The sequence below is a fragment of the Lycorma delicatula genome, chromosome 3 (assembly GCF_047948215.1).
Source record: "Lycorma delicatula isolate Av1 chromosome 3, ASM4794821v1, whole genome shotgun sequence".
NCBI lineage: Eukaryota > Metazoa > Arthropoda > Insecta > Hemiptera > Fulgoridae > Lycorma > Lycorma delicatula.
Window position 1 is genome coordinate 24,940,782 of NC_134457.1, and position 12,918 is coordinate 24,953,699.

Here is a 12,918-nt window from a genome sequence, read left to right on the forward strand (position 1 = left end):
GAAAAGATGCTATGCCTGTCCGGGATTTGAACCCGGGATCTTCGCATGAAATGCCGAGACGCTATCTATTCTGTCACAGAGGTCCTCTATTTATAAAAATAGACGTCAACTTGCTTACTTCATATTTTTGAAATGTAAATTTTTTTCTCGGTTAAAGGGATCATGAAACAACAAGATTTAAAAAAAAACACATAATATAACCAGATTTTTGATCGAATACAGTACTTCACCATTTAGGTATACTGAACATAAAAACCGCCAGCAGTAACATCATTTGATGCCAATGCAAAATCATTAAAATTCTTCATTTCGTTTCACCTCTCTCTTTTGTTAGTTCTTTGATTTGTTTCACTGTTTCTTTGTTTTTCTTGTGACTGATAAAAATATTTTCTGAACTTAAAAATATTTTATTTGAACTTAAGACTTTGATCAATGTTCTTTGGACTACGTTTTGTTTGTACTTGTGTAGTATAATATTTATGTATACTGTACATATATACATATACAATTCTTTGACGGATTTCAATGGAAACCTTTCTCTGTATGTAATTTTGTTGGTACTCAAATTTTCTTACGGTTCCTGTTAATTGGAACCGATTATAAATTAAACATTACGAAAAAAATAAGCATGGTATAACTATTGTGTCACTCATATATAAGTAGATGCAGCTGAGTTAATAATAGGTATGAATAGCCCAATTCTCTTGGTTATTTTCTTCCTTCTTGGACAATACTATAAATGAATTTTCTTTCTTGACTTTTGTACTAAACGTGGACATCATTTATTATAAATGTTTAGGACAGTTAAAGCATTCTTCCTAAGTTATTTTACGCCAAACATAAAATAGCATGTTTTTTGTCACAAATGTTTTGTCTTTTTACACCAGATTTCTTGAAAACTACTGAAAATATAATCTTGGAACTTTTTGTTTAGAAATTTTTGATCAGATTTCAAATATAACCATTAAATTTATGTCTTAATTTGGACCCCAAGAATTACAGTCTGTGTAGAAAGACATGCCTTGTGATTTCCTGAAGGTATATTTTTGGACTTTTAATGCTGTGGTTTTCAATTTTGTTCTACATTTAATACAGTTGACTAATTCTGAATATTCTACTGCCTTTGCGAGTATTCTTCACTCTAAGGGAAATAGAGTGTTTAATCCCCTACCCTTTCATCTGGCCTCGAACGAAACCATTGGCACTTAATAGATGGAGAATTGAATCTTTTGTGTCGTTCGGTTGGCTTACTGCATTATCCAAAACACTGTTCCGTCACCCAGTGCCCAGTAAGGCAATTCCTACTGAATTGCTACAACACTACTCCTATTGTCATTTAGTTTAATAATAAAAAAATGTATTATTATTATTACCACTGCCTTAAGTCTAGAGATTTTGTTACCATATAGTCTTGAAGCTAAAGGAAAATCATTAATATTTTTACATATAATTGAAATATTTTCTAGAGATTACGCATTATTAGTACTCCATTTACTGTAAGGTGTATTGTCTGTGAATAAATACGCACATGATTGGTAACACTAATAGACTTTTTGTAAATTGAGAACAAATAATGAGAAGTTATTAGAGAGAACATAAGATAACTCGAGCATCCTGATCAGCATGCGTGAAGTCAAGCATCATTTTAATGATTCTAGTAAACAGATAACCCCCCCCCCCTCTGTTCTCTGATTACATATTTCCATCACCAGCTAGACTTCTGTCAGGATACCACCGATGTAATTAGCAGCTAGGCAAATACTTGTATATACATCAGCAAATTTATTTCAGCTTTTCCTTTTCCTTCTTTAGACATCTTCTATTCTAGACGTCATTCCCTCTGAATTATTAACCGATTCGCGGAAGCACAGATCCCGTGCCTATATCTAATCTCACATCTAAGAAGTCAAAATAACACTAAAAACTATAAACCGAATATATTTTAGAGAAGTTAATGAGCAGGCACAATGTAGAAAGGAGGAGAAACAAAATAAGTAATATAAGCCTAATTGGAGGGTAAAGATAGTGGAGGTATGATTGGCTGAGAACATACGCCATGTGGCGGTTCAGGATGATAAAACCTCAATTTTGTTTTACCCAGTTACAGTAGAAACAGATTTTATTTTACGTAATACTCATTTTTTAATTTTTGACTTTTGAAATTTTTCAAAATAGAATATATCACTACTTGTTATAACTTTATTTATAGGCGTACTATTTATTTTGAATATAAAATCAGTGTAATTTGATTGAATAGAACTGCTTCATATAAAACTGATAATCAAGTGATCATGTTAGTCCATCCTTATAGAATTGGCAATTGTTTTCCTAAGTACTCTTAACAGGTGGGCTGTGTAGTAAATTAATAAAATAACCACATGTTGGCAAGTGAGCCATTGGAAATTGGTTAATACCACTATTAAAAGAAAGAGAATTATATTGCTCTTATACTTTGGTTGAAGGATATATCAGAAAAAACACAGAGTAGTTCACGAGAAGTAGAAGAGGAAGAAGAAGAATGATGAAAGTTATGGTTGATGTGAAATGATAATGTGAGATACACCAGTGAAGAGGAAGGCACAGATTAGAGCATCAGAGAAAAATAGCTAGAACCTGCAGAGCAGAAACTGTTGATAAAGAATAAGTAGCTAAATTCTTTTACTTCTGGTGTTTTATATTTTTCTCTCTAAAGCTTTCTTAACGATTTTCAATCTTAATTGTAAATAATATTTCACGATTTATTTGTAGAGTGATATGCATTTGTTACATTGATTGTAAAAAATATCCCTAATACTATTTAATAGTACCTAACTTATTACTTATTTTATTTACTTTTTTTTATATTCATTTCTTGACTAAAACAATTACAAAGAAAACATGAGTTACTGTAACATAATTATTTAACTTATAAAAAAGTTTTAAAGCACACGTATTAAATTTAAAAAATAAATATATATTTAAAATAATTTAAGAAAGTTTCCAACACATATTTTCTGATTTAACAAATTTTTATCATAATAAAAGATGTATTCTTCAATCATGATGCAAATGATAATTTTAATAATCAACCCTCTAAGTGTAGATTTGTACCTTGAGTATAAAAACTGATAAATAAATAATATTAAAAAATGAATAATAAATTGGCGAATTATTAACTTATTTTTGAGTAAACGATTTTTGGAGTGAAGCTCAATATACATTAAAAGTAGACGGTTTTTGGAATATATCATGTTTGCTATTCTAATTTCTTATTTCTTAATATTATTTATTAATTCGTTTACTCAACATACAAACTTCCATTTAAACAAGTTATATTAAACTCTAAATCTAGATGACCATTTCGATTATTAAACAACCATCATTAGGTAGACTACGGAAAATTAAAAAAAAAAATCTGATGTGACTTCCTTGTACGCCTGTTAAATTAACTATACAATTTTTTTTTTAATGAAAAGTATATAAAATTTTTTCTTTAATAACTTCTGATATTTTTTTGTTTTTTGTTGTATTCACCGTAATGATTTTTTTACAATCAGAGGTTAATAGTTATTAATAACTCAAATTAAAAATTTAAATTTTTTAAAAAAATTAAAAAAAGGAGATGAAGTCTGATTCGAACCGATGTACCTTCCCCTTACAAAATCCAAATATTTCATTGATTAAAATTTCTTTTGGTTATAAGTTGGTGAAAATAAGTACCTATTATGAAATCGTTGAAAAGCTCTTAATAAGGGCTTATTACTGCAGTTAAGAAAAAGTCAAAAATCCAAATTTTTTGACACTCTTGATTCAGTCGATTGCATTCAAAAGGGGCGGTACACAACTAGATTTTACAGTAATCCTAAATCTAAAATTTCAACATTCTACGGCTGATAATTTTTGAGTTATGCGAGATACATACATACGTATGTACGTACAGACGTCACGCCGACAAAATGGATTCAGGGATAATCAGAATTGATATTTTGGTTGAAATTTGAAAATTTCGTGATCACAATACTTCCTTTACTTCGTGCAAGGAAGTAAAAATTTTATAAGAAATCATTACAAAGGTTCTTTATTATTTTTATAATAAAGTATTTTTAAAATTAAAAAAAAAAAATACAAAAAACTATTTGTCGATCTCAATATAAATAAAAATTTTAATTAAAAAAGCTAATAACAAAGTTTCAATACTTTCGTGGCATTGGTTATTTATTCTTACTTGAAAAAAAGCGGACCCGCAGTCCACCGCGATAATATTATATGGTTTATGTTTTATTAACCCACTGGGTTGGTCTAGTGGTGAACTAGTCTTCGTAAATCAGCTGATTTGGAAGTCGAGAGTTCCAGCGTTCAAGTTCTAGTAAAGTCAGTTATTTTCACATGGATTTGAGTACTAAATCGTGGATACTACCGGTGTTATTTGGCGGTTGGATTTCAATTAACCACACATCTCAGGAACGGTTGAACTGAGACTGTACAAGACTACACTTCATTTACACTCATACATATCATCCTCATTCATTTTCTGACGTATTATCTGAAAGGTAATTACCGGAGGCTAAACAGGTAAAAGAAACAAAAGGTTTTCTTTTTTATAAACCACTTAGCTTGCCTCTTACCAGTTGGAATGTGTTTTTAGCAAACCGCGTTGCAAAGATTAAAAAAATGTCAGACCCTGATTGAAATCATGTGAGAGGAGACGACAATCCTGCTGATATGGCTTCACGAGGAGTTTCAGCGATCACTTGTTAAAGTTAACATTATGGTGGCATGGGCCAACGTGGTTGTCAGATTCTTCCACATGGCAGCAACTATTGGATTTGGAGTTCTATGAAGATGACATACCTGAACGAAGGTCGACGTCTCCAGTTAATGTGATCACTTTAGATGATGAATATTCATCCTTTGTTAGGGTTAAGCACGTATCAGCATATATTCTTTGTTTTATAAATAGTGCCAAAACTGAAAGTTTACAGTTTAAGAATAAATGGATTATTAAAACGAATGAATTAGATCAAGCAACGATCACTCTTGTCAAGACAGTTCAAAAAAGAACATTCATTGATGAGTACAATCATCTAAAAAACGGCAAGGAATTGAGCACACATAGCAAGCTCTTATCCCTGTGCCCATTTACTAACAAAGATGTTATCAGAGTTGGTGGTCGAATACACAATTCAGATGCAAACTACTAACAAAACATCCTACTGTTCTTCCATAAAATCATCACTTTACAAAACTGGTTGCAAAACATGAGCGCATTAAACAGTTACATTTGAGACCACAAGCATTAGTTGCTTCCACTTCGGTAACAGTTTTGGCCTGTTAACGGACGAAAACTTGCAAAACAAATAGTTAATGAATGTTATACGCTTCAGAGTAAAACCAAGGTTCATTCAACAACAAATGGGAGATATGCCCACCAACTGTCTAGACCGTTTCTTAATATCGTAGTGGACTACTGTGAACCATTTGAAATTCTGACATCATACACACGAGGATGTAAAACATCCAACGGATACATTTCATTATTTGTTTGCATGGCCACGAAATCTATTCACTTGGAGCTTGTTCAAGAATTAACCACCAAATCCTTCTTGGCAGCGTTATAACGCTTTATTTCACGGAGAGGAAAATGTTCATGACAACGCAAAGAATTTCGTTCGAACCTCAAACAAATTAAACCAACTTTTATCATCAATAGCACATCTTGAAACGATACTTGATACCCTAGCTGAAGACAATATTACCTAGAAATTCATTCCTCTCAGATCTCCTCGTTTCAGTAAAATCTGTAAAGCATCTCTTGCTAAGAACATATAGTAAGGCATCACTGACATTTACGATTTTATGTAGAACAGAAAGTTGTTTAAACTCCCATCCGTTAACTTACCTTTCTGATTCTTCAGACGTGTCCCCTTTAACCCTGGGCATTTTCAAATAGGTCAGCCACTCACTATGATTCCAGAAGCACACGTTCTGAAGGTCAGCATTAATTGCCTCAGTAGATGGCATCACATCAATCAACTAACCATGCAATACTAATAAAAACATCAAGTAATTAAAGGTAAAAAAGAATTCTTAATATAATAACGGAAGTTAACAATGAATTATTCTATCTACTTTTTTTATTATTCTGAAAGTCTGTTGCCGTGGAACAGAATTATTTTATATTTGAATTGTTTACTTTACCTAATTCATTATATTTTTTCTACTCATAGCTGTAAGAAGAATTTTTATAGCGGTTTAAAGAAAAATGTCGCAAAATAATCAAACTGAACCAAGTCAAATATTTAAAGGAATCATAGAAATTAATGGCGAGACTTACAATACAATTCAAGAGATATATATCAGAGACAACATTATAAAGAGGTTGAAAACTGAAATACTTGAATTAAATCGCATTCAAGAATCGAAAACCAATATTTTAAAAGATTTAAATGAAAAAAATCGTCAGTTCCAAGAAGACATAAAAATACTAAAAACTGAATTATTTGAAGCAAATGAAAAATATGTTCTACAGGAAAAGGTCATGAAAACAAATAAAAAAAGAATGGAAGAATTAAGTGAAGATTATGATGAAGTGAAGGCTAAACTAGAACATTTCAACGAATTATACAAAAAACAAGAATACACTAATGCAATTCTCAGAAGAGAAAATGAAAATCTGAAACGTGATCTACAGGTACAACATTTAGATTCTATTAGAGCAAATAAAACGAAGATAGATTTTGAAAAACAACTGGCTAGTTTTAAGCAGGAAATGGTCGTTCATGTCCAGACATCATCGAAAACAACAGATAACAGCAAAGAATCGTATTCTGATAGACCTGTTTCATCAGCCCTGAGTAACGACGTGACTATAGAGGTATTCGAAGATAATTCAGTTGAATTAAAGGAAGATAAATGCATTATGAAAACTTCTGAAAATAACAACAAATTTATAAGTTTACTGCATCATGTGCTTCTCAGAATCAGTTATCATTGGAATCAATGGACAAGGACATCTCCTAAAGTTTCGCATTTAGAAAATTATATTTAATTTAAAATTAATAGTGGCATATGTGACTTATAATACAAAATTCATCGTATTATCTTCAATATATACATCTTGAACTGTTAGAAAACTTCAAAATTGTAATCGTGAGCTACGAAGATATGTATATTACTACTGGATCTAGTGTTATTTTTATAATTTTATACCATGACAAACACTCAGATTTTTACTTAATTCAACAATTATTTCAAGGACTTCAATAATCTAAATGAAAGTGAAATATTTTTACTAAAATCAAGAAATATGTCTAAGTTGTTCTATTATAATTTCTTGATGATGAAATAAATTGTTTCGTTTGATATTTAATTAATTGTAATGTCTTTTTTTGCGAATATTAATTTAAGATTCTAATTGCTAGATGATAGTTGTTATTCAACGTCTTCTATGATAACTGTGTATTTACAATGTTACTTGATCTTACAAATATAAAAAATGAAATACATATACACACCCTAAAAACATTACACTCCTTTTTGGGCAGTCGTGTAAAAAATTGAGATATTACTTGGAAGATAATAATTTTACTTCCTTGACTGGTACCAAAAGTGACCGAAAAATCCCAAAATCAAAAAAAAATTGAATTTTGGACTTTTTCTTAACTGCAGTAAGAAGCCCTCATCTTACTGCAGAGTTTTTCAACGATATATCATATGTGGTACTTATTTTCATTGGTTCCAGAGTTACATCCAAATGAACTAATTAATGAAGTATTTGGATCTTACAAGGGGAAAAAATTGTAAATGTATTGAATTTACAAGATTTAGTGTTTCTTTTTATCAGTATAATTTCATGTGCTCCAAATCATTTGTAATGTTTTGTGCAATATCTTATTTATTGGATCTTATCAACATAATTACATTGTTTTTCAGCTTATCACCTATCGCTTTTAGTCGTTTCAGTAATTTTTTATAAACTTACTATTTCAGTTTTACCAAATGTATTTACAGATTAGAAATTATTGAAGGTCTAAGAAAAAAAATCGTTTATTATAATTGTGATACACAGTTCTGAATAAATAAACTAGCAAAGCCTAATGGATGAAATATTTTCTTTCTGGGTGCCAACTGCTTAAATTTTTTCAAAGTTTGCTTATTAGTATTTTTTTTTTTTTTGTCTTCAGTCATGACTGGTTTGATGCAGCTTTCCAAGATTCCCTATCTAGTGCTAGTCGTTTCATTTCAGTATACCCTCTACATCCTACATCCCCAACAATTTGTTTTACATACTCCAAACGTGGCCTGCCTACACAATTTTTCCCTTCTACCTGTCCTTCCAATATTAAAGCGACTATTCCAGGATGCCTTAGTATGTGGCCTATAAGCCTGTCTCTTCTTTTAACTATATTTTTTCCAAATGCTTCTTTCTTCATCTATTTGCCGCAATACCTCTTCATTTGTCACTTCATCCACCCATCTGATTTTTAACATTCTCCTATAGCACCGCATTTCAAAAGCTTCTAATCTTTTCTTCTCAGATACTCCGATTGCCCAAGTTTCACTTCCATATAAAGCGACACTCCAAACATACACTTTCAAAAATCTTTTCCTGACATTTAAATTAATTTTTGTCGTTGAATGTATTTTGATTTTATCCTTATTACAATGATTCTATCGCCATGCGTCTTGAAATACTCCACTCTCCTCTCCACCTAAAATTATAGTAATGTAATAAATTTTCAAGAATGACAAAATATTTTGTTAAGAAGTGTCAACGTTTAAAAAATAGCTAATAATATGTTTAGTGTACTCTTACACTTTAAAAACTCTTTTGTAATGGATCAATTACGTCTATTATTAAGGCACTGTCATTGTTCAATACGTAACATGTGTTGCATAATTTGAGGTTATGCTTTTACATTTTGCTGTCCCGCTCAAAATATTAGATGGTTGTAATTCGTTCTTCATTGAAGCAACTGAGTACTTGCTATCCTGGCTTTGTCAGCAAGTCGAGAAAAGTGTTTTTTCATTTAGACATGAATTCATTGGGAATGAAAACATCGGTTTCTGAATCGTGTAAACCTTTTACAGTTTTTGTGGAAGGTAACATCGGTTCAGGCAAAACAACATTTTTAAGCTATTTTAACAGTCGTCATGTTGTTGTTCATTCGGAACCCACAGATATTTGGAGAAACGTTAGAGGACATAATGTTTTAGTAAGTACTGTTACTTATGAAAAATATCTAATTCATCTTGTGTATTTAAATATCCATGTAAATTATCATTATCGTATTAGACGGATTATTTTAAAATGATTGCCTCCGAGAACTGCCGTTTCATTTTTATAGTTATGCTTTTTCCTTCGCTTCTGGTATGAGAGAACCACCGGTTAGGAAAACCCCTTTTACAGTTGTAGTCTAGCCCTGATGTAAAGCGATTTCGTTGCATGTTTTACTTTTATTTTCAGCTGAATCTGCTTATGTAAGATTGTGTAATTGGCTCATTGAAGAAGGGAAGCGAAAACCCTTCCATTTTGCATGTTCTCTAGTAGCTCTGAGATGGTTTTTTTTTGTTGAAAATTTCATTGTAACTTTTTTTGGAGTAACTTGCGATTAATTTCAATTCTGCAACCATTTTTGATTATGGTGTAGTAACACAACACAATACACAGCCGATACTTTGCTTGCAATCTTAATATTTATTTTTCCCTGTCCAAATGAATGAACGGTATGTGAAAATTTTGTGAAGGGTTGAATGTTGCACTTAAAAAGGCTTAAAATTGTAATAAAAAAGATTTATTGGTGTAATCCTATTGAAACAGGCCAGTATATTTGATGGAACCTGAATATTCTATTTGAGTTTACTGGGAATTATAATTGTTAAGGTAGTGAGTATTATGAGGATAATGCTGCCTTAGAAGGCAGTGTCTTAACAAAATTTAACAACAAATTAAATCTGTCTTTACTTAAATTTTTCTTAAGCAAATAGAAGCATTGAAGTTAAATGTTTGCTAATTTTTTTCTTTATGGTGTTACGAGGCCAGATATTGTGCAAGGACTTATGTGACTTAATTTCTTTTAAGAGTATTTTCTAAAAGAAATTTACTATTAAACTAATTATTAACATATGTAGAATTTTGATCTGATTATTTACCATCAGCTCCAAACAGCCTCGTTAATTTATTCATGTTTTTTTTTTTTTTTGGGTAGTTATGCTTGAGAATCATTTTACATATTCCCTTCCTTCATGCAATGATTTTGTTCAAGTTATAGTTGGCATATTACAAATGATTTCCATTGATAGAAGTAATTATATAATTTTCTACATTGATAAAAAAATGTAATTTTTATTGGTGCTTTATGTGCAGATTTTGTAAGAGCGCTACTTTTTAATTTGAAATTCAATATTGAAAATTGTTTGAAATAATAATCAATTGTTTGAAATAATAATGATGGTGTGAATTTATTTGACAAATATACGCACTAAAAAGTATATTTGTCAAATATACTTCGTAAATTTCATCTACTGTTAGTATACTTCATGTAATATTTCATTCATATTAAACTAAATGATGAAAATAACTAAATTCATTTACAACATTATACTGTTGTCTGCCAGGTTGAAGTATGAAAGTCCAGAAATAATAAATTTAATTATTTTCTAATATAAAATATGTTGTATTAACTTTTTATATTTATCATTGAACTTTTATTTACAAAAATAATAAGGAATTTATATTTAAGAGGTAAATTTAATACTATGACAATGTTGCAACTTTAATAATAATGCTAAATCTCACATTTTATCAAAATTTATTATACATTCTTAAGTACATAGCAATACTATATTATCACACCTAGATTTCATTCATAAACACCTGCGTACTTATAGCTGTTTGCATCACAGTATGTCTATGCATCACAAGTTGTACACACTTGTATAATATTACATTCTTATAAAATTTACACAAAAACAATAATTGACTAGTAATACAATCCTTTAACAGAAACTAATTATTAGAAACTGCAAAGTACTCTTAAATTTATCAACTTGGCAGAAACTGCAGCAGAGTATTAAAATAACTCTGGCACTAAACATTTTCTATATTTTAGTGCGGCCTTCATATAACCCGTAAAACTGAATTAATTTTCTCCATTTAAGTAGCTTATAAACCTTCCTCCTCAAGAACTAGCCCTAAACCTTTCTAATATCTTTCAAAATAGAAATTCTACCCACAAAATGACATATTCTCAGTTTCCCTCATGTATATAATGTAATTGCCCTTTTCATCTCTAACAGAAATGTCATTGAGACTTAGCACACTTATTCTAGTCCTCAATGTGGTGCTAATGAATCTTTTACATTCAATGACCATTTTCCATTCCCTCAATCTTGTCATCTAATTGACAGTTAATGTCTCCACCAAACTTGATCAGTTTTTAAACCACCTTACACCCCTCTACCTTGCCAGTATGTGGGGGTGCCCTCTATTTGGTAATTACAAAACTTTCAAAACATAATTAAAGTGTGTATTTTAAAGATATTGCCTTATTGATCAACCTAAATAAATAGTGTAATTTTGTCTATATTTAAGAGAAAAAGCTCTTTAGAAGAGAAGCTTTTCCAATTCTTCAATGACCACATACCCCTTACGTGAGTTTGTGTTACTATGATCCAACTGTCTGCATTAAACTTATGTATTTTAGAAGAGAATGGAAGGAACATCCTGTTTGTCAAAAGGTCACTCTGTATGTTGTGTAAGGTGTACTTAGCCATAGAAGTTCTTCCTTTATGATATGCAACGACAATAAAGATTTTTATTATTCCTAGGTATTTGTATCAATTAACCACTTTATTTGCCTTTGTCCAAATCCCCAATTCTCTATTTTTCCCAATTTCCCCTTTTCTAATTACTATTATGTTAGACTTTTCTAAATTGACTAAAAGATTCCATTTAATAGAGAACTCTGTTAACTCGATCATATATTAAAATGTTTATGGATCTGATGCCACCAGGAACAAATCATCTACATACAATAATACTCTTAACGTTTAAATATTATCTCCCCCCCCCCCCCCTATTTCAACATGAATATTATTAATAAGTATAGAAAATAACAATGGTGAGAGGATACTGGCTGTTTTGACTCCATGCTATGTCCTAAATCTTTCATTTAACCAAACAGAATACTTAACATTATATAAATCCTTTAAATTATCTTGGAATTTTTTTCTTTTCTCCAATGAATATAACTTAAAAAAGACGATTCAATCTATGTGGTCTAATGCAGAATTGAAATCCACACAAAAATTGTATTGTTTTGTCTTCATTTTTTAAAAATAAATGCAAAAACAGATTAAAACAAAGCACAAAACAAAATTAAAAATGTTATCCACTATACATTTTCTGATGTTGGCTTATTATTGATTTAGTATCTATCATATTCTCTGATTTTTCTAATTACCAGAAAATATCCTGTAAAGAATTAAGTAATCACATCCATTATGTTTCTTCTATTTACATACATCAGTACTGTGTCAGTTCAGTATCAGTGACAGTCAAAAAAAAAAAAAATCGTTGCTTGTATTTCAAACTGACCTGTTCAGACAAGTCTGACACAGTGACGTCTTTTACCATCATTGCTGCTGCAGTGTCAGTTCCGTGATTATTAAATAAGTTGGCCATAATATTTTTGTTGATCTTCAGTGACGAACTGACGTGATTCTGTTGTTGGAAGTTGCTTTTGTTGTTTGAAACAAAAGAATGGATGAAAAACTAACCGAATTTTCCTGAACTGTATGAATTGTTGCATGAAAAATATATGGACAAATGCATGACATAGGAAAAGAACTGAAACTAGAAGGTAAGCATTTTTTTTTGTTATATTTATTTATGTTATGAATATTACAAATTAGTGTATAGGAAGTGTGCAGTGTAGT

General features: G+C 30.5%; 1 protein-coding gene across 1 annotated transcript in view; it reads left to right on the plus strand.

Moving 5' to 3' along the window:
• The first annotated feature begins 8,877 nt into the window (after positions 1 to 8,877).
• Positions 8,878 to 12,918, plus strand: part of LOC142321460 (deoxynucleoside kinase-like) — a 36,939-nt gene continuing 32,898 nt past the window's right edge. The window contains exon 1 of the mRNA XM_075359559.1: positions 8,878 to 9,194. Coding sequence (XP_075215674.1) covers positions 8,925 to 9,194 — 270 coding nt within the window. The 5' untranslated portion in view covers positions 8,878 to 8,924. The remainder of the gene's footprint in view (positions 9,195 to 12,918) is intronic.